Raw genomic sequence first — 20843 nt, 5'->3', positions numbered from 1 at the left:
AAAATCCCTTTATGGGTGATATCAGCATGTGCAGTGAGCTTTGTGATGATTTAGTGGCTGTAAATGTTTGCTGGGCACACACACTTTACCCTAGACTGTGATAACAGGAGGAATACACACTCCCAGTACATTAGAAAGGAACTACTGTGTGGAAGGACTTCTGTTTGTAACAGAAACTTTCTTCTTGGTCCTTCTACTGTGTTGGCAGGAATTTTCACCAGAAATACAAAGTAATCTAAGTGTCCAGCCAAACAATATATTCCAATTACCCAAGAGAAAAAGTGGACCAAATAAAGAAGAAATACCAAACATGTGGTATTCTAAGTAGAACAGCCTAGAAAAAAAATTGACTAGAAAATACCTAGTGTTTGCTTTACTAGGAAAGGGAATTGCAATTCTAGGAGTAAGATGAAGAACAGCATAAATTGCTTAGACTAACAAACCAAGCCTGAACTAAGTCAGTAGTAAAAGTTCATGGTTGAGAGAGAATTTGGGGCTTGAATTAAAGCCTGATGCCACAAAACTACAGTGGTTTTCCCAACTACCATAAAGTAACTATTATTTTTCTATTAGTAAAGCATCATAATGAAGTCCTCTATGTTACAGTGTCTCCAGGTGGATGACAGTGTTTGAGAGAGAATTTTCTGCGTTCATATTCTACAAAAACATCTGCATAGTTGCTTCTAGTAGCTTTGTGGCAGAGGCATCTTTACTTAGGTGCCTTTTCTGCTGCTGCACAAAGGAAGAATATCCAAAGTAATAGCTGTGAAGTGTGTAGTGAAAAGCAGCTGAGTTGAAGGAAGAAAGGAGACAACAAAACGCATGAACTACACAACAGCTCCTTCAAATAGTATTACCTCCCTGGTAATACTCAGGTAAAACTCAGATCTCCAACCATTGTTGCCCTTCCCTCTTTTTGCTGTCTTACTCAATCCCCCCAAGTATAGGTGAAATATGGGGAATTCATGTGGGAAAAGAAAAAATTACAACACAGTCTTACTGAAATTCCCAGAAAATGCAAGTACTGTACACACATGCACACAGGTATCTTAATTTTGCTTTCTTTTCATCCAGAGCCATTCTTTCAGTCAGGCCCTTGACACCAATTCACAGATCATACACATGGACAGAAAGCTACTGAATTTGGTTTTTTTATGCTTACTAATCCTTACCCCCAGGAAAAACCACTGCAGGTATGAGACAGCTAAAGTTACCAAAACAATAAAACAACTACATTCTTGTGATGTGCTGTCTTTTTTATTTCGTTCAGTTACTCACAGATTCACAAAATTCAGCAGTTGGTACTGGGTCACCAAGTCATTCATTAGTGCAAATTCATTAACTGTGACATTTAATCCTCCTTGTCTTTTAGGAAAGCGACACACACACTCCTGGTGCCTGGCCTTTGACCTTCTTGGTTTGTTTTCTTAAACTTCCTCCATTCTAACCAGCGTAAGTGATAATTTAAGTGGATTTGCACTTCAAATGAATTTAGTGCTATATAAAAATGGTTTTGCAAAAGATATTTGGTGGTGTATGAAAAACTTTCAAAGTGGTGGAAATTTTTGAAGCTCTTACAGAAAAGTTAATGTAAGACAGCAGTCTGGGCCCGCTGCACCACTGCTGTGACCAGAGCTCTGTACAGGTACAGCTCCAGGGTAAGCTGTGCATATTGAATACAAAGCCTTGAGACAATCCAATATGTAGAAAAATAAAACTTTCGGCAGAATTCAGCTGCTGCACTGGAAAGATACATGAACAGATATAGCTGATTTTTTCTGCATGTACACTTTTAACAGTGCAATATGATATGTTAACACAAGTGTGTTGAATCGTATTCTAAAATCACTTTCATGTGTGTACAAAATTCTGTGTAATTTAAATGTAATGGAATTTACAAGAATATTTAAAGCATATTACAAATGGTGATTTAAAACACATTTTTACTCTATAATAAGGAAGCACAGTTTGCTAGAAGTAGCATTTAATGTAATTCACATGAATAAGGTGTTAAATTTTAGTATTTTTTTGAACATGTCTTTGCAGTTCAGCAAATATATGCCAATAAAATGCCAATAAAACTAATCTTAAAATGTTTTTATTAACCTGATCTACATAAAAGGATGACAGGTTTTAGATGTACTTTATTCAAATACATCTAAATTTCAGTAAGAATTTTAGAGAAATTAGAATATTTAATACTAAATATTTTTATCTGTGCAAAGCTTTAGTAACTTTAATTTTGAGTTTACTAGATCCAGTATCTGAAACTGAACAAGAACACAGAAAGCAGAAAAATTCACATTACCTTTTGTATACCCTTATAGCTCAGTTTACATTAATACAACTCTACAAAGTTATAAAAAGGACATCACAGATTGAAAAGGGAAACCAAACAAAACAAAACCAAATTAAAAAAAAAAAAAAGCCTCCAAGACACCAGACCAAGAAGAGAATGGGTAATATTTTCTCTTTTATTATTTTTTCTTTGAAGATTACCTAACATCTTCGTGTTAATAACCCAAGGTTTATGTAAACAAATTTCAATGCTGCTCAAATGAATTAAAATACTCTGTTCAGCTCCTGTAGTAAGTCAGAACAGTGGCACCAATTCCTTTCAACATTAAATCACATTCATCTTATGGTACATGACTCTTGTGCAAGTAGTAAAGGCTTTATTCATGACCTTGGCTACATCAGTAAAGAGGGATATATCAGCTATTTATGTATTTAAAAAAATTAAGCTGACAGAAGAACAGATTCTGTCATCTCAAATACCAGCAGCATCTTTCTACATATTTAGGATAAGTTTGGCCTAAGCCTTTAACACCTTTTAGAACAGCCATGCAGTAAAACAAACTTGGAGATGTTTCTTTAGAGAACACTGAGCAGTTTAAACATTTTTCTGAATGATAAAGCCAAGATAAAGCAAATCCAGGCCCTTTCAAATGGCTGCAACTTTTCATACACTTAAAGCTCTATAAAACTAGAGCCCATTAGTATATATATTTATATTTTTATATATATATTTTTTAAATAAGTCTCTTGTCTGCTTTCAAAATTTATGGAGGGGTTTTTCTGGTCTTTTGAAAGGGCAATAAATAAAAGTAGAAAAGGCTGAACTGTTTTGCATATATTTGTGGAAGAACGGAGAACAATTAAACTTTTAGAGTCCCAGAAAGACCACTGTACAGAACAAAAAGCTTATATACAATTAAGTGTGCAATTTTAGTTGGCTGGGCCTTTTATTATTCAAGATATCCTTTTTGACTAGAAGCCACTTCTACTCTTGTCCAAATCCCTCCGTTTCTTCAATGGCAAAGAGCAACTTCTCTTTTAGTTGTTCATAGCTTTTATATGGTGGCAAATCCAAACGATTAAAACTGAGCAGGAAAAAAACAGAATTTTGTTAATTTTATTTAAATCCCATGTAAAATTCTACAGAACTCAATTGTTATGGTAGAAGTTATAAATGTTCTGATCTAACAATTAGAAAAAAAGAAATAACAATCAGCACAATCTCACCGCCTTGGCATTTCTACAAGAAGGAAAAACAGTCAAAGTTTCAGAGGAATATTTTAAGAAACAAAAGACTATTACCAGATAAAAAAACAGAACGGTGTAAGACTAAAGACTGTCCAAGATACAGGGAACTATAATAATTTGAAAAAATGTAATATAAAAACATTATACTTACAATAATAATTGCTTATAATAGTAATACATAGAAAAGGAAATTTTCAGCATGAATTTTAATGTAATCCTAGTTTGCATCTCCAAATTTCAACAACAGCATGAAAAAGCTGAACTTTTCTCCTTCCTACACATGCTTGGATATAGGTAGGTGTTTTTTCCCTCTAAACTTTGCCCTAAAAGATTTCTGCCAAAACATTTAATTCCATGTCTTCCTCAAAATTATCCTAGACAAAATATGTTTAACTCTTGCAAACTTCACTCAAAACAAAATCCAGTGGAGAAAATATAAAATGGAAGATACCCTTAAGTAGTTTAAAAGTATGATGAATATTGTTGTCACAGGCTGCCAAAAGAAAGTGTGTCCATTTTGCAAAGTCCATATAAAAAACTGATCTGTGTACCTGATGCACCAGTTCAGTACGCACAGGAATGCCAAGCCAATAATGGCCCATATGAAGCCTGGTGGGAAAAGGTATCAGCATTCTTGGCTAAGCATCCTTCTTTTGAAGGTTTGCTGTCATTTCTTTCATGCTACTTCTTCTTGTGACTATACATTTTATCTTTCATAATGACTCTATCTTACAACTATGTGCCTCCTACTGGCATGATTTGCTCAGTTATTTAATATTCTCTAAAAGAATTAGGAAAGCACCTTTCAGTTCTATACAAGGATGTTCTCATAATTTTGATAGATCTGACAGTGACAAACTGTTCAGCACAGTTGCAAAATTTAAGAAGAGGGCAACTAGGAAAGTTTTCAATACTGGCATGTCAGGGCAATCAAATGAAGCTGAAGATGGAGATAGAGAACTGATCCAAATTAGATTTCATTTGATTTGGCCAATGCAAGCCTGGAAGAGATAAACCAGTAAAGGTACAGAAAGTTTACACATAACAACTCACCAAGTGTGACTTCTTGGTAACCAGGTTTCCTTACCAACTTTTTCAATGCAGAATTTCTGAGGACCATTACTTCCTAGAAAATAAGATTTTGAAAAGTATAATCTGTTCCTTTTAAATACCATACATGATATATATGTGACATAAGACACAACTCAGACACAGCAGAGTTCATTAGTTACATCAACAAGCTTCTCACAGAAACAAGCTAATTTCCAAATAGTTTATAAACATATTCATGGGATTTATGATATAAAAAGCCCTTCTAGATCCAAGGTGATTAACATAAAGTTCCTCTTATCTGTACAGTTACAGCATGGTTCATTTGCAAATGAAACAGTGACAATATAAAATAGTTCTGGTCACCTTTTACTTACCCATAAGTTCAGCAAATCCACCCAGTGGTAGTCTGCAAGTGCCAGTGACAAACTGCAGAAGTCGCATGCGAACCTCGTTGTCTGTTTCTTTCACAAACTAGGCATAGAAATTCAAGTTATGTAATAAAAAGCTTTAACACAGCTGGACAAAACCAAAAACCCCATGAGATGGTTGAAAGAGTATAATTTAAAAACACACCACCTTGTTTAGTACCTGTTTGCATTTCTTTACTTTAGCAAAATTGGGTGGAGAGAAAAGGAGTGCTTTCAGATTATATGCACTGTCAGCCATTACAGTGTGAAGGCTGGGAACAGCAAATAAGAAGAATCCTTACCTTGTTTTATTCTACACTAATATATAAATCATGTCAATGCTTTGTATGAAGACTATTGCCATTGTTATTAAACACAGCACTAGTGTAGCTACAGAGTCTGGGTATTTCAAGACTAGGAAAATTTGCATATAAATGTTGGTACTTAGATTTCTGGATTAGCTTCTTTTAGTACCAAGCATTTTAAAAGGATTTATCAACAGATCTTATGATATAAATAAGATAGGAAATAACTGATTTGCACCACTTTCCCAGAAAAACTTAGTCAAAAGCATCTCTAAAATGGTGGTTTTTCAAAAGATAGGAAGACCCTGGTTCTGACTTCTCTTTAGGAATATTTGTAGAATAGTGCCAGAATAATATTTGAGGGTTTTCCATAGCCAACTTCATTAAAATGTGAATGAAGATTAGTCAGTGCTAGACTGCAACAGTTAATATGACAAACAATCATAAGTACTAAGTGATATTTTTAGATCACCAAATCAGAATGGTTTGGCTTGAAAGGGACTTTGAAGTTCATCTAGTTTCAACCCCTCTGCCACAGCAGGCACACTTTCCAGTAGACCAGGTTGCTCATAGCTCTATGCAGCCTGGCCTTGAACACCTCCAGGGATGGAGCATCCACAGCTTCTCTGGACAATCTATTCCAGTGCCTTACCACCCTCACATGAAAGAACTTCCTCCTAATATCTAACCTAAAGCTACCCTCTCTTTGAATCCATTTCCCCTTGTCTGTCCCTACATGCCCTAGTAAAAAGTCCCTCTCCATCTTTCTTGTAGGCTCCCTTCAGGTACTGGAAAGTGAAGATGTACAGGTGTACCACATATAAGAACATTTAGACTGTAGATCACTAAGAATAAAATAAACCTCACTGAATAATCAGTAAGGACAGGATACAGAAGAAAATATTCATAAGCCAGCATCCAAATGTAATGTCTGTATCTGTCTGTCATTTCTCACCCTAAAGTACCCTCCCTAAAGACCAGTAATCCTCCTTTCCTTCTCTGAAAAGAAAAAAGAAAGGAAGCTGTAAGAACCTTCATTTGGACAGCCCACCACTACACATGTCATTTGTGCTACAGATCAAAACAAAACCTACAGAAGTCAGAAATGTTTCTGATTAACATACCTGCCAGAACCATATGATCTGCTTGCTATTCCTCGTGTAATGACGATAAACAGTGTTCCTCTGCCAGTCTGCTAAATCTACTTCTTGCATACCACAGAGCATAACCTAGAAAAGAGAACAATTTCTTCACATCACACACAAAAATTAAGAGTATTTTCTATTTTGTATGAGACATGGTAACAAAAATGAAACTTTCTGCTCTGAAAAAAGGACTGGTAATTTTTTCATTTTACTACACAATTAGACTTTCCTTCATCCTAAGTTTACAGTTATCCAAAATTGTGTATGTATATAAGTGGTCTGAAAGATTGAATACCAGAGACTTGGTATCTTCCAACTAATAACTCAGTAATAAAAGCTACTATCTTTCCCGTAAGAGGAATTTTTATATTAAGGAGTATATTACCCTTTCCATTAAATTTTCACTTCATATTCCAAAATGATGATTAAATTGCTGCTACTGCTACTACTAATAAAGATAAAACATACTGCAAAGTATAAGTCTGAAAAGTATTCATTAAAAGAAGCAACCCTGGGTTGCACTCTGAGGATCTGCAAAGTTCCATTTCATACCTTGTTGGTTCCTCCAATCTTCTATCTTTAAATATAAGAACCCTAGAACCTGTCTTAGACAGTGTATTTGATACTAAGCAATCACTATACACTACAATCAACTTCTGTGTCATCTGTTACACAGTAATTCTACCCATCTACCACAGAGGGAAAAGTCTGTGACTCACAGATCCATCAGTGATCTCATATACTTCCACAGAAACTTTCAAAAATATTTTTTAATGCTGAACACCAAAACAGTGATTCAAGAACAATTTTTATCATGATTTAATCCCACTGCTCCTAATAAATTCTCCATGTTCCAGAAGCTATCAACTGCAGCATGGGCAGACAAGAGATTCAAGCTGACCTATCCATTTAATCTCTCCATACATATTACCTTTGCAAAAGGTAAAAATGCTGAATAAAAAACCTCACCTCCAGTTCCTTTTCATCAAAATAATGTAGCCACTGTAGAGGAACTACTTCATTAAAACCATCAAGAAAAGCTTTGGTTTGTTCTCTAACTCCCCGAGAAAATCGCCACTCTGCCATTAGCCTGGGATAGAACAAAACCAAACATGAATTAAACATAATTAGCATTCAACATGAAGAAGTTCAAACACATAGGATTGTATATGTGTTCCCATCAGGTAAGAATCCCTCAAGTTTGACTTCTTACACCGTTCAATTTCATTAACTGTAAGGAGCCTACTATACTGTATTATCACAAATCTTCAAATTTAAGTAATAGTAAAGTAGCAAGATGTTACCATTCCAGTTAAAAATAAATATTATTATTAACCTCAATTTATCTATATACTATAGAAACTATTTCTCTGAGAAACTGAAGACCGCTAATTTAAGCGCTAATTTAAGTGGAAACTTTGTGTGCAGCACTGGACATACAGCCTGTCACAGAAAAGGGTCTGTGTACATCTACTTTTGAGATCACTGAATAGACAGATCAGAAACAGAGATTCAAAAAAGAAGGATGTCACCCTGTTCTTTTAAAAGTTTTAAAGTTCTTTTAAAATTTTTCTATGCCTTCTGATGTTTACATATTTCTACTGAAGTTCTCACACACTGTTCATGTAAATAATGATTGTTTTACATTCTTCTTTGTAGGAGGAGAGAATTGATGAACTGTTAGTTTGACCAGTGTGGTTGGAGAGGTAGCAATTTCATCCTCCAATCCACTGCCACTTTTAGAATTCTGTATATTGTGAGGTCAGAAATAAAGTTCCCTCCTTTTGCTCCTTTTCTTCTTTTAAATCTTAGTATAAGTGTGTGAGTTATTTCGTGTCATAGTGCAACAGAAGGGCAGTAATAAAATTAGGAAATAAGCAGAAAAGAGTAGTAGAAAGAGTTTTAAAAAAACAGTTGAAATCACAGCATGTTACACACCATTCTGAATTTCAGTTTCCACATTTACACCAAAGTTCTAAACAATTTTAAAATCTTCTGTCAAATAGGTATCTTCCCTCTACCTCAATTTGTTACCTGAAGTCACTGAAAATAGGCTTGCTCACTTCAGTTTCACCTGTTCTCTCACTGTACATAAAAGAGCATTACAGATCATCTTCTCTCCACATGGTCTCCTTTTGTACCAAGCAGTTGTGTATCGAGATAGCAACATGTACCAAGGTACCATTTCAATAACAGTCACAAGAATTACATAGTAACATGGGAAGAAAAAGTTAACAACAAAACAAAACCAACGTGTCAAAAAAGACTAGAGCAACAGGAGAAACATGGAACACCTTTTTCAGCATCTACACCTTCCTACCCAATATATTCTTCTTTGTTCTCCTCAGTTACCAGGATATTTGAACCTCCTGATTTCAGTTCATGTGAGGTTACTTTCCCTAAGAGCTCCATATCCACACAGAAGTACATTTCCAAGTTACACTCCTCAATGTTATTATCCCTGGATGAAAAGAAAAAAATTGCAATGAATTCTATATAAATTCAAAAAATCCATAAAATATCAAAGACAAAAAAAACCAACCAAAAAAAAAAAAAAAGGCACAAAAAACAAACAAACAACAACAAAAAAAAACCTACAAACCTTATCCAAATTAAGGAGTTGTAAAATTCAGTATCAATAGATTCCAGGTCTTTAATAGTAAGCTTTTTGCTCAGCATTCGTTTGTAGAAAGGCAGAGAAAAACCAGTGTCAATAAATTTCCCATGAAACAATGCCTGTTGAACAGAAAAATATGTTTAATTTCTATTGAACTACTGAATTATTGAAGTTTCTGGACTTGAAGTCTTTTTTTTCTTTCTCCTTCAAATAATGAAAAGCACCAAATAGCAGTAGCAGCTTTATAAAGCTGTATTTATAAAGAACAAAACATTACATTAAATGGGAAGCAAAAAAATGGACAAAATTTATCCAAGCGTACGCTATTACAATTTAGAAATTCTTTGATTAAAAATAAAACTTCTCATAAAAGGACTTCATCCCTTCTTCCCTTAATCATGTGAATAGGCATAATTGCCAAGTGTTACTTTATCCTACTTGATCAGAATATTTGATCCTACTTGAGTATTATTGCCATTTTTTACTACACACATACATCCAGCAATATCATCATTTACAGAATGCTACTGCAGCTTGTAAGAAAGAGCTTTGGGAACCACATTTTTTTATAGGTGAGTAACAGACCTGAGGAATTAAGTTCTCCACAACACTAAAAACAATAACCGAAAACATGGTCACACTTGTCTCACCACACGTGCACACAGGGTATAAGCTGAATAATAATAATAATAATACTGAAGCATAGCATTACACACAGAGAGCGTTAACCTCTACACTGACTCAGTGCATCTGAGAGCTCACGGAGCACAACCATAACCCTTTCTTCCCCTCAGCTTTATCAAGTACAATTTCTCCACTACAATAGCTCTTTAAAAAAAAAAACATGCTAAACATAGGTTCATTGCTTCTCTTTCCTCTCAGCTGAAATTCTGTGAGCCGAAGAGCCAAATAACAGCCCATTTCCTCTAGGCTGCATCTTTTTTCTCCACCTAATTTCCCCCTTTTAGGCTTAGTCTATTATGCATTTTCTTCTGCTTAAGGAGACCTTAAAGAGGTTCTCTTAAAGGCCTGTATTTATTTGTATATTTTTATATTTATTTAAACTAGTTCTAGTTTCTTCTCATGGGAGTGTGACCTGGTAGAAATTCCATGTCAAGTGCAGCATCTGGGCATATGATTTTCTGCTTTTGCAAAATTAAGGTCTTAAAATCATGTTATTTGATGTGTATGATAATCTTACAGCAAAACATAGAAGTTCCCTTGGCCAACTTCATTTAACAGGTTTTTATTACGAAGCAAGATATGTGTTCTTTATGTTTAATCGTGTTTAAGTTAGAAACAACTATGGCTACTTCGGTACTTAAACTAAAAATCTCACTACTATTTTAGAACTGTGAGAAGAACAGAAACTGCAACTTCATTTTGCAGTTGCATTATTACCTGAGCTATCTTAAGCCACTAGAAGGTATCTCAGGAAGCACTGCAGAAAGTTCCATCCAGTATAAACCATGAAAACTCAAACCTTGCAACAGACCACATCAGGCAGCATTACACGGGTCTCTCTCTTGCCCCGCTTAGAGAATTTAAAATATAAACACATAAATACTTCAGGAAATCAAAGTTTGTCTTTTAACTACATTACTTTAATTAGGTTCTCTACTATGATCTGTACTGTTACGAAATAGCTTTCCTAAAGTTAACATTTCTTACAGACAAGATCAAAAATCACCAGCTGAAAGAAACACTGGCTCTAGCACCTAATTGGCTTTATCATACCTTCCTGCTAAGTGGCCCTGTAACTTGCTGAGGACTCTAAAATAAAGAAAAAAGGTGGCAGCCTATTGAAAGTGTAAACCCAATGAGGTAAATTTTCATGACAGCACAAAAATTGTGAACTCAGCCATAAAATGCTTGAAATCAGAGATGTTATTGTCATAGCTGAATACATTTCTTAAGAAGCATCTATAAGAAAAGCAGAACTAAGAAACCACCCAAATCTAATTTAAGTCTGAAAGTATTTTTCATTTATGTTACACTTGGCTTGTGTTTATTCTAATTTTGTACAAAAAGTCTCTTCAGTATGAAAATGCACTTGTATTTACTCTTTTTGGTTTCAGTATTCACCAGGTTGGGGGATGTTGCTGAGGACTACCTGTAGACATGATGGTTATGTGGAAAGATGACTGTATCACTACATGGAGGGAAAGAAATGTGACAGAACAGGAGTCACTATAGACCAACTCAGTGATACCAAAGAAATGATACATCATGGCTGATCAGCTTGTAGTTTAAGAGAAATCAGATGGCAGAGAATCAGCTCCCTGACAGCTTCTGGTCTCCTCAGTATCTGACTTTTATATACATTTAAATTAAGGCCCAGTGTACTCTGCAAAACATTCTAACTCATTTTTTCAAATATCCTCAGGTATACCAGGTCCACCTGAGGAGCCTTCTTCACAAAATATTAGTCACATTTTTCAGAGCATCAGTATTCAGACACTCAGACAACAGTTTGCATTAAGTACACACATCCAATTGATGAAAATAAAATATTATATTGCATCATATTAACTTTGATCACTCTCCCAGGAAAACATGAGTGTGCAAGAGACTTAACTCTCAGGGAATTGGCTCAAGAAACTTATATGCCTTAATCTTCCATTTCTATGAGATTAATATAACCTTTAATAACTGTACAAACAAATACTGTTCAGGAGTAAATGTATAGCTACAGCAAATATAAAACCTTAAAAATCTAACCTACCATGGCAATAAAGCGCCCAATGAAACAGAAATATGAAAGATGGTCAGGATTGATTGTTGATGCTGGATTTATCTGCAGGCAATAGTTGCTCTTGCCAGCATATTCAAATAGGCAGTACATAGGGTTCAGTACTTCATGGGAAAGCAAGAAAAACCATTCTCTAAGGAAAAAAAAACATGTATACACATAAAAACCATCAAATACAGATGTTTATCACCATTCCCCTTAGGTAACCAGCAAAATGGTCAAAATATATGCAAACTTTGAAAAAATAATATAAACAGTGTTGTATTAGAATCACAGAATAATATATGGTATTATATATTTCTTAAATATAGAAAATAAATTATCAGACCCAATCATGTTAGAAAATCATGGTTTACAAAGTTTAGAAATTATAGTTAAGATTTTCATCTTGAACACACCCTCACAGCACAGGTTTTAGCTGCCTATCAGCAACATTTTTTCTTACACAGTCCTTGCATCAACTAGTACACAGCATTTACCCTCCTCATGCCTACTTTACTGCCTACAACTCACATCTTTACTCAAAAAAATCACAGATTATTCCATGCTTATTATAAATAACTTAGATAAAACAAAACAAAACAAACAATTTGAAACGTCAACACACTTCATTTGCTTTTCCAGCCTGACAAAAAAACATACACTGAGTTACTGTAGTTTAACAAACTACCATGCATTGGTTAAGCCTACATGACATGACAGTGTAAAAGTATCTTTCTGCTGAGGTTAAATGAATACATGTTTTTCGCCACCTTAATTTTTTTCAACTCAGAATAATATCAGAATCTGGTATTCAGTGTTCAGATAGGTGATTTTGATAATATTTCTTGCTTTATAATATTTGCATATGGTATTTGCAGAGACCTCAGTACAGTCATACATACTCAGGAGCTTTTGTATCAGGCAATAAATGTTTGGTACTAAACAACCAGGCCTAGGGATAACCCATAAAAACAGCTGAAAGTCTGTCCTATAATAACTGTAGGGACTGAATTCCATTCTGACTGCCTTTCAGCTGTCACAGTTAAGAGGCATCTATTTTATCCCTGTATTTACTCAAGATCAAGGAATAGAAATGAGGTTTGCTGTCATGTTTCTCCTAACATTGCCATGAAACCCAAGTCATGGATCATGAGTCACTATGATACACTTGCACCCCAAAGGCCAAGTAGAAAGAGTAAACAGAGAAAGGCAGCCAGGATCCAATAACCCTAATAGGGTTCCATGTATCTTCCAGTAAGCACTGGAATGTTGTACAGCATTCTAAGCAAGTTTCACACTGAGACAATTACATTAACTACACAGAAGCATCAAATTTAATAGGCATTTAAATTAGAACAAGTCAGATAACAAGGGACAAATAAACTAAATCAGTCATTAACAAGAAGTTGCAGAAGCAATGAATTTTTCACATCAACAGCTAAAACTTGCTACAGGATATAATGTCAGATTGGTCCTGCTACATGCCTGGTAAAAATCTGATGGGAACACTGAGTTTAGTCTGCTGAGAGACAGCTGATCTATATTTTTATTAATGGAGTATTTCGTTAGTCAGTACATGAACGTTTATTTAGTGTCACTTAACTCTCAGTTCAAGTTACAGTGAGATCCTGGCTGGTTCTCAGTTTCACATAAAAAATCTTGGGCAAGACTTAAGAAACTATGAAACTACACTGCTTATGTATTATTTATTTATTTATTTATTATCTACTTTCTTTGATTAAAACACTTCAGTAAAATTATTCTAACATCTTTTCTATGGAAAGATCTATGAACTGTTCCAGTTCCCATCCTAAACCTACGACCCTCACAACAGGGACTCCAACCAAACAAAACCCATGCAAAGCAAAAATTGAATTCCTCCCTGAAATTCAGTTTTAACACAAGAAGCTACATAAAACCAGAAAAAACCAAACCAGAACATCTTTATATATTAAGAAGAAAAAAATAAATAAACAAAAAAACCAAAACAATCTAACAAGAAAAATTCTATCACCTATGACCTTTTCCAATTCCCTGAGTGAACAGTAGTACTGAAATTTTTTTTCTTAGCAATAACATTTCATTGAAGTAACTGGCAGCAGTAGTCAGTGGTTGTATTCTCTGTGGTCAAGAAATGAAATCTTGTCTATGGTTTTCAGATTTTCTTGTCTATGTTATCAGATTTTTCCTCCCTGAGTTCCACTTCAAATTCTAGAAAAACCTGTAGTCCAGCTCCAGTGGAGCCAACATAGTCTGTCAGTTGTTCCTTCATGCCTGCACTACTCTCCTTTCATCTATTTCCTTTCTGTTTGTCAGTTGTTCCTTTATGCCTGCACTGCTCTCCTTTCATCTATTTCCTTTCTGTTCTTATCAGCCCCAATCTGGTGTTTGCTTGCCATTTTTCCAAATAAGCAGAACACTTTATTTTCCCACAGTCCTCGCTTCTAGGAAAATTGAATTTTCTGATAAAAAGTTTCTGAAATAACTCAGACAGAGCAATTAATTTCATTCCAATTTAAACACCACTCTTTGTCAAAGAACTGAAAAACTGAGACCATAGTTTTACCAATGTGAAGGTATAACCTGTGACAATAGCCAGTGCTGCCAGTTCCACCTCCTTAATACATTCAGGGGGACTAAAAAGGTACCTAGGGTCAGGCTGCAAGAGAAATCAAGGCTAGAGTGCTATTAAAAAATAAAAGCCAATTTAAGAAAATTTCTTTTACCTTGCCAAGCCACCATAGTCCAATCCTTCTTCTCCTCTAAATATAACATATAATCTTCTCCTCAAATCATAGGGCTTTAATGCCATAATCTATTAAGAATAAATTAATGTTATAAGTTATGCATTGTTGCCACATCACTCATTCAGATTTAATTCATGTTGATACAGAAATTGTATATATGTCAAATGTTACACAAATGTGAAAAGTAAGTAGACCATCTCATGGAACAAGCAATCAATGAACTACACACAAAAATACCAACTTGCACTTCAGATCCTTGAGCAGCAGACTGCTAGTAAGTGGAAGGAATATCTGGGAAGTAATGCTGTATGGGTACCCTGTTTTTACACTCCTCCTAAGGCAATTATTATTCAATGAAAACAGGTGAAAAGGCACTTCATCTGAGATATATATTTTTTTGTTTTAGGGAAATAATTTAAAATAAATAATCCAGACTAAGTTCAATATACTTTCATTTATAATACAATTTTTACTTATAGAGAATCCCTGCCTAGAAGGCTTGTGGTGACAGCAGCAAGAATTTTCATCATTCATTGGCTGCAGACTGTAAGAGCTCAAGGACTGTAAGCTTCAATTACATAGATTTAATCTTTGAAGGACAAAGCAGTTTTAACTGGAGAAAACAACATACTGTAACGTATCTAAATACACACAGGAATCAGAAAAGCAAATCCAACGTGGCTGATGCCACACTAGGTTAAGCTATGGAACGCTACCACAGGAGGCTGTAGATGCAAAAAGTTCACAAGAGGAGCACAGACAAGCTCATAGAAGAGAAATCCCTTGAGGATTATTAAAATACTCAGAAACCACTTCAAGCTCAAGAAGCATTTCAACTGTAAACAGCAGGAAAATGAAAGATCATATAGTAAAACTATTACATACAATATTTCTTACAGTCTTCCCTAAGAAACCCCCACTAGCAAATACCAGAGGAAGATTACTGTGCCCGAAGGACCATTAGTCTGAACTAGCTACAGGCATTTTTGTTCTTCTGCTTTGTCTTGATAAACAAACACAATAATTTTTGCAGGCTTACTTGCTGGAAGGAATCCTCAAACAAAGTCTGTCTGGATACATTGATTTTCACATGACTTGGCAGTGCATTGGACTGTAATCATAAGGCAATAACATTACAAGGCAGCACATACATTTGTAAAAACTCATATAGTTTCAATAAATAAATAATTATTAAATCAGTACCTGACACAAGTAACGGAAATGAGCAAGTTTCCACCTAAAGCTACGCTCATAAGCAATCTGTGGCCCTTTATTTCTGTAAGGAAACATATTTGAGATACATTAAACATGCAGACTTCAAATAATACTTTCAATGCTGAAGTACTGAAACAGCATGAAGAGTTCAAAAATACACAAAAATTGTTATTATAAGATATGATCAAATGCAGCTGGTGGTTTGGTGGTTTGGAATGCCAGTCTTCTTTTCCACCATCTCTCACCCCTTTTTTTTTTTTTTTTTTTTTTTTGCAAGTCAATTTATCAAGTTTGATAAAAAGACACAAGATCAAGACAGTATCAAATCCCTACGAAACGTGTAAAAACAAGTCACATAAAGGAGAGACATCTAATTTATCATCTTCACTGAGAGAAATACTGCTAAGTTAGGCTTTATAAATTCAGTTGCTTCTGGAACTATGAAGGACTTTCTAGCGCAACATTCTACAGGCTTGTTGAATGATAAGTCATCACTGTGTTGTCAGAAGTAAACCCTACCCTGTACAAAACACATTAAGAAAGCCACTACAGGTTGGGTCAATACTTATAATCAAAATAATTAAAAGAAGATTTGCATGTAAACTTTTTCAGAAGTATTTAGAACTACTTTGTTTAGACATTACTGTTGGTAGATAGAGTGTGTATCATTATAAGCAATACTCATAATGACCATTTGCTGCTACATTAAAAATGCAACTATTAGTTATATTAGTTCATTATTCAAATTAACCTCATTGCCCATCTCTATTTATAAAATTATTACAATCTTGGTATTTCAAAAGCATGTAAAAACTACTGAACATCAGAGCAGTACAGCAAAATGTGTCATACATAAAGTCACAAAATTTTAAAATATATTAAATTTGTAATATAAAAACTTGTTCATAATTTAGTGTGCAATTCCAGCTAAAAGTTAGATCATTTTATAGTATGAGAAAACTTCACTATTTAATTATAAAAAGGTAAAACATTCAAAAATATATTTAATTTCTCACTTACACAGAAGATTTCCCAGTACGAGGGTCATTGAAGGTGGTGGTTCTCGTATTGTGATCAACAAAGTATCTGACACCTTCTCTGGTATACCTGATTTCCCAGCCCTCTGGAAGAGGGTCCTCATTTTGTAAACTGCAAAAAAAATTGCAGGCAGTGCTTTTTCCCCCATATCACAATATAAAAGAAATAAGTACAATCTTTTGAATCTGCATAGTCATTATACACACCTACCCTTGAGTTCGAGGGTCCTCCCACTGTGTTGTCTTTGTGTTATGATTTACAAAATACACCCTATCATTTGAATCCACTCTTCTTTCTAAGGGAAAAAAAGAAAAAAATCCACTATACAACAACTGCATTCCAAATTTCTGTAACTGCCATTTCCTGAAAACCACAGCTATTTAACTTACCCCAGCCTGGTGGTAAAGGCCCAAGTGGATCATTTTCTGCTGACAACATCGAAGCCTGTTTAAAAGTCAGAGGACTTTCAGTTAGGCCAAATATTATTCATATTATTTTCTCAGTGTGTTCAAAGATTACCACTAGTCCTGAAGACTATTCATTTTGCAAAAAAACCTTATCATGCCATTTTTAATCTGGTTTTGCAAAGAAACTTAGATTATATGATAATAAGATATTGTTATCAATGCATCGTACCCTCCTTTTCCCTTCCCACAGCAAACTTAAGTGCTCACGCAAAGAGGTGCAGTTTATAAAAGTTTTGAGGAAGCATGTATCAGCAGATAAGCACTAAGTTCTTGCTTAAGAATATGTTTTACCATAATAAACTAAGCACAGTGACTACTGCCAACATAGGGGGTTTTACTTCCTCAATACACGATAACTTCCCTGGATGTTTGGCTGTTTTTGAACATTGTAATTTTTTTTTAAAATGCAGCTGCATTCATATGCGGATGGGTAAAATTATACCAACATACAGTAAGGTTAGAAGGGGGAAAAAAGGGATTACATTATTATGTAAACACATGCTAAGCTCATAATATACTGTAACCATGCAGAAGTCCCCAAGAAGTTCCCAGAAATAAAAAGTATGGGAAAAATAAAAAAAAATAAAAATAAAAATAAAAATAAAAATAAAAATAAAAATAAAAATAAAAGGCAGAAATCACAGAGACTACAGGATCCATGCTCTGATTAATAATTAAAAGCATCCACCGCTAAAATTTTGTGGACTCTAACTTTTAGTGTGTGTGTGGGTGCAGAATGGAATTTTGATATAGGGAAACTAAGCTGTGTTTTCTAAAGAGTGTCTTAGGAACTAATACTGCTTTATATAGCACTTGCAATACAAAAATATCAAATAAGAGTTTACAGGAGCAAATTCAGGCAAAACAAATCTATGATATTTTTTATCTGAAAGAGAAATAGATCAAGGATCAGAAGGAAATGCATTAGTTACACTCAAAATCAAGCTGTGTAGTTGCTCCAACCACCAGCTACTACACGTGAACAGAGAATTTATCATTATTTCAGCAGCAAATGCAGTTGTCTTTTCTGCTTTAGGAGACCACACAATCACAATAATCCTCTAACCAAAGACTTCTCTGTGGTGACTGTAGAAAAATAGTGCACAAAAGGAAAAAGCTGTCTGCCAAAGAACTGAATGGTGGCACAGTTCCGATATTTCCAACCGTCTTAATGGGTCCAAGGATTTGCGTGTGGCTGCTGGCCACACAGAGCTCTGTACTTAACAGAACACACTGAAAGACCAGGCAGATTCACTTCCAAAATGCCTACAATAAATTAATCCAGGTAAAAATGAAAGTAATTCAAATAACCATATCCCATCTACTTTTCTTTCTTTACAAAGTTTAGCTTTGACCACTCAAGGTAACTGAAGCATTCTCTAACTGAAAGTATTCATCCACTTTTTCCCAAAAAATAAAATACAGTCTCACTCAAACTGCTATATAAGCAGGGTCAATTGAGCCAATTCCCTGAGAGGTACGTCACCAGAGCATGAAAAGGTAGCTATAGTTTGACCTTAACTATTCTAGAAGAAAAGTATACAGAAGCACACTAAAGTAAAAAAGAAAACACCACCCTTTCTTCAATAAAATTTCGATTTTCCCCCTCAATAAACTGTGAGTTCTACCTGTATAACAGCTATAATACTTAGAAAACAGAATTCTAAAGAGATGCAAACAGTCAAGTTTTCCTTCGGGTATACTCTGTCTCACTCACAAATCCCCATTTATTGATTCTAAGGTCAGATGAGACATTTTAAGGAATGGGTCTGTGGTTTTCAGTAAGGGTTATCCTTTAAGGAAGGAAGTAATATAATTTAATTTTAAAAATATATTGTTCACTGAAGGATAAATCTAGACACCCCAAAAAAATCTTGGCATCAGAAAAGTGAGAGTTTTCTCAGCTGTCTTGTGCAACTGATCAAAGGAGTACACAAGCACACAAAGTTGGTCAAGCAAGAGTTTTTGGCTCTATGTGCTTCAGCTGTGATTCTTGAATTTGCATTAGAAGTTACCAGTGTGTTTAAATACCTGAAGGAGGGTGCAAAATGGATGGAGCCAGGCTTTTCTCACTGGTTCACAGTGGCAAGACCAGAGGCAATGGCACACACTGAAACACAGGGGGTTCCCTCCAAACATCAGGAACACGTTTTACTGGGAGGGTGACCAAGCGCTGGCAGAGGTTTCCCAGAGGGGTTGTGGAGTCTCCATCCTTGAGATATTTACAAGGCATTAGTCCTGAATGGCTAATGGCTAGACATTAGTCCTAGGTGGCCTTTTCTGAGGAGGGACATTGGACCAAATAACCTTAAGAGGCCCCATCTAGCCTTGATCATTCTACTTTTCTCTAATTGCATAAAACAAATTGAATTTGATGCACAGCCCTAGGATTTCAGAAAATTAATGGTGATGCATGTTTATGCTATTGCTAGTGACAAGACATAATGTCTAATTCAATAATGAGAGGTTGAGAATTTTTATATGTAATACTGCAGCATCCTTTACTTCAGAGGGGTGTGTGAATAAAGCCCATCAAATTTAAACTTAGGTATGCACATGCAGAGAGTCCTATTTCAAGGACTATCTAGACTTGTACTTCAAAGGTTTCATCTTTAAAACACTCCAGCTTGTCTGCATATCACTTACAAAGTTTCTGGTATCAGATAATTTTTTTAAGAAGCCATGCACAATTCTTAAAGTGTTTAGAGTGACAGTGACACACAGGCACCATCATTCCTAACTCTGAAGAAACAACTATTCTACTTATCCAGTCACAGATGGGAAAATCTGACTCAAGAAATATTCTCTATGAAGCTACTCATATTTTCTTCAGGCAGAAGTAAGCAACCATGTAAGATAAATGGAAAACCATGTAGGAAATTCCAGAACTGAACCAGATGTATAACCTTCAAAGCAAAAGAATTGCCACTTGTATTAGTGAAGGAATTCTAATCACCTAAATAGTTTTTAAGGCTATTTAATGCTCAAAATGACCATTTTCAGTTTAAGGGACAGTTTTAGTTGTACCTCTTACTACTGGCATTAAAAATGTTATGTAAAATGCAGTATACAAAGCTGAAGTCAGAAAACAAACTCAGAAGGGAGTACTTTCTGCCTGAAAGTACTTTCTGATTTTCATCCAAAAAAAGGATGATTTTTAACTTTTTTCAAAATAATCAGAATCTAAATTACTGATGCTAAACATCTTTTAACAGATATGGTTGAATAGTTACAAAATCACATTCTTTAAAGTTAAAGAATAAAAAGTATACCTATACCTCTGTACTAATTCCAAATTTTGTATACTTTACCGAATAGAGGTATCGTTGGTTGAATTGTTGCATAGCTCCCTGCAGTTGATTCCGTTGTGATTGCCACTGCTCAAAGTTCCTCACTGACTCCATTGTTGGTCGCTGCCACGTTGTCGTTCTGGTGTTGTGGTCCACATAGTAAACTCTCCCACGATCATCAACTCTTCTTTCCCAGCTTTCAAGAAACACAAATGTTAACAGTTAATTCTTTCAGCAGTGTTACTAACCAAATTTCTCTTTATGCAAAATTTCTAGGTG

The 20843-nt window shown here is 35.0% G+C and overlaps 1 protein-coding gene across 7 annotated transcripts in view; it reads right to left on the bottom strand.

The window, feature by feature from the left end:
- Nucleotides 1–2460: 2460 nt before the first annotated feature.
- The window catches only part of WWP1 (WW domain containing E3 ubiquitin protein ligase 1), a 56459-nt gene continuing 38076 nt past the window's right edge, over nt 2461–20843 (bottom strand). For 6 of the 7 annotated variants that reach the window (XM_053982107.1, XM_053982117.1, XM_053982143.1 and 3 more), the window contains 15 exons: nt 20586–20760; nt 17197–17251; nt 17018–17102; nt 16790–16918; nt 15758–15830; nt 15594–15665; nt 14534–14622; nt 11799–11958; nt 9059–9192; nt 8777–8917; nt 7426–7546; nt 6436–6540; nt 4974–5070; nt 4600–4672; nt 2461–3383 (listed from right to left, as the gene is read on the bottom strand). In XM_053982107.1, the coding sequence (XP_053838082.1) occupies nt 3284–3383; nt 4600–4672; nt 4974–5070; nt 6436–6540; nt 7426–7546; nt 8777–8917; nt 9059–9192; nt 11799–11958; nt 14534–14622; nt 15594–15665; nt 15758–15830; nt 16790–16918; nt 17018–17102; nt 17197–17251; nt 20586–20760 (1609 nt within the window). In that variant the 3' untranslated portion in view covers nt 2461–3283. Of the gene's footprint in view, nt 3384–4599; nt 4673–4973; nt 5071–6435; nt 6541–7425; nt 7547–8776; nt 8918–9058; nt 9193–11798; nt 11959–14533; nt 14623–15593; nt 15666–15757; nt 15831–16789; nt 16919–17017; nt 17103–17196; nt 17252–19305; nt 19454–20585; nt 20761–20843 lie in introns of those variants that run through there. The other variant, XM_053982162.1, reaches the window with a different exon arrangement.

This window comes from Vidua macroura, chromosome 1 (genome assembly GCF_024509145.1).
Source record: "Vidua macroura isolate BioBank_ID:100142 chromosome 1, ASM2450914v1, whole genome shotgun sequence".
Taxonomy (NCBI): Eukaryota; Metazoa; Chordata; class Aves; order Passeriformes; family Viduidae; genus Vidua; species Vidua macroura.
This window is presented reverse-complemented; position numbering and strand designations above follow the sequence as displayed.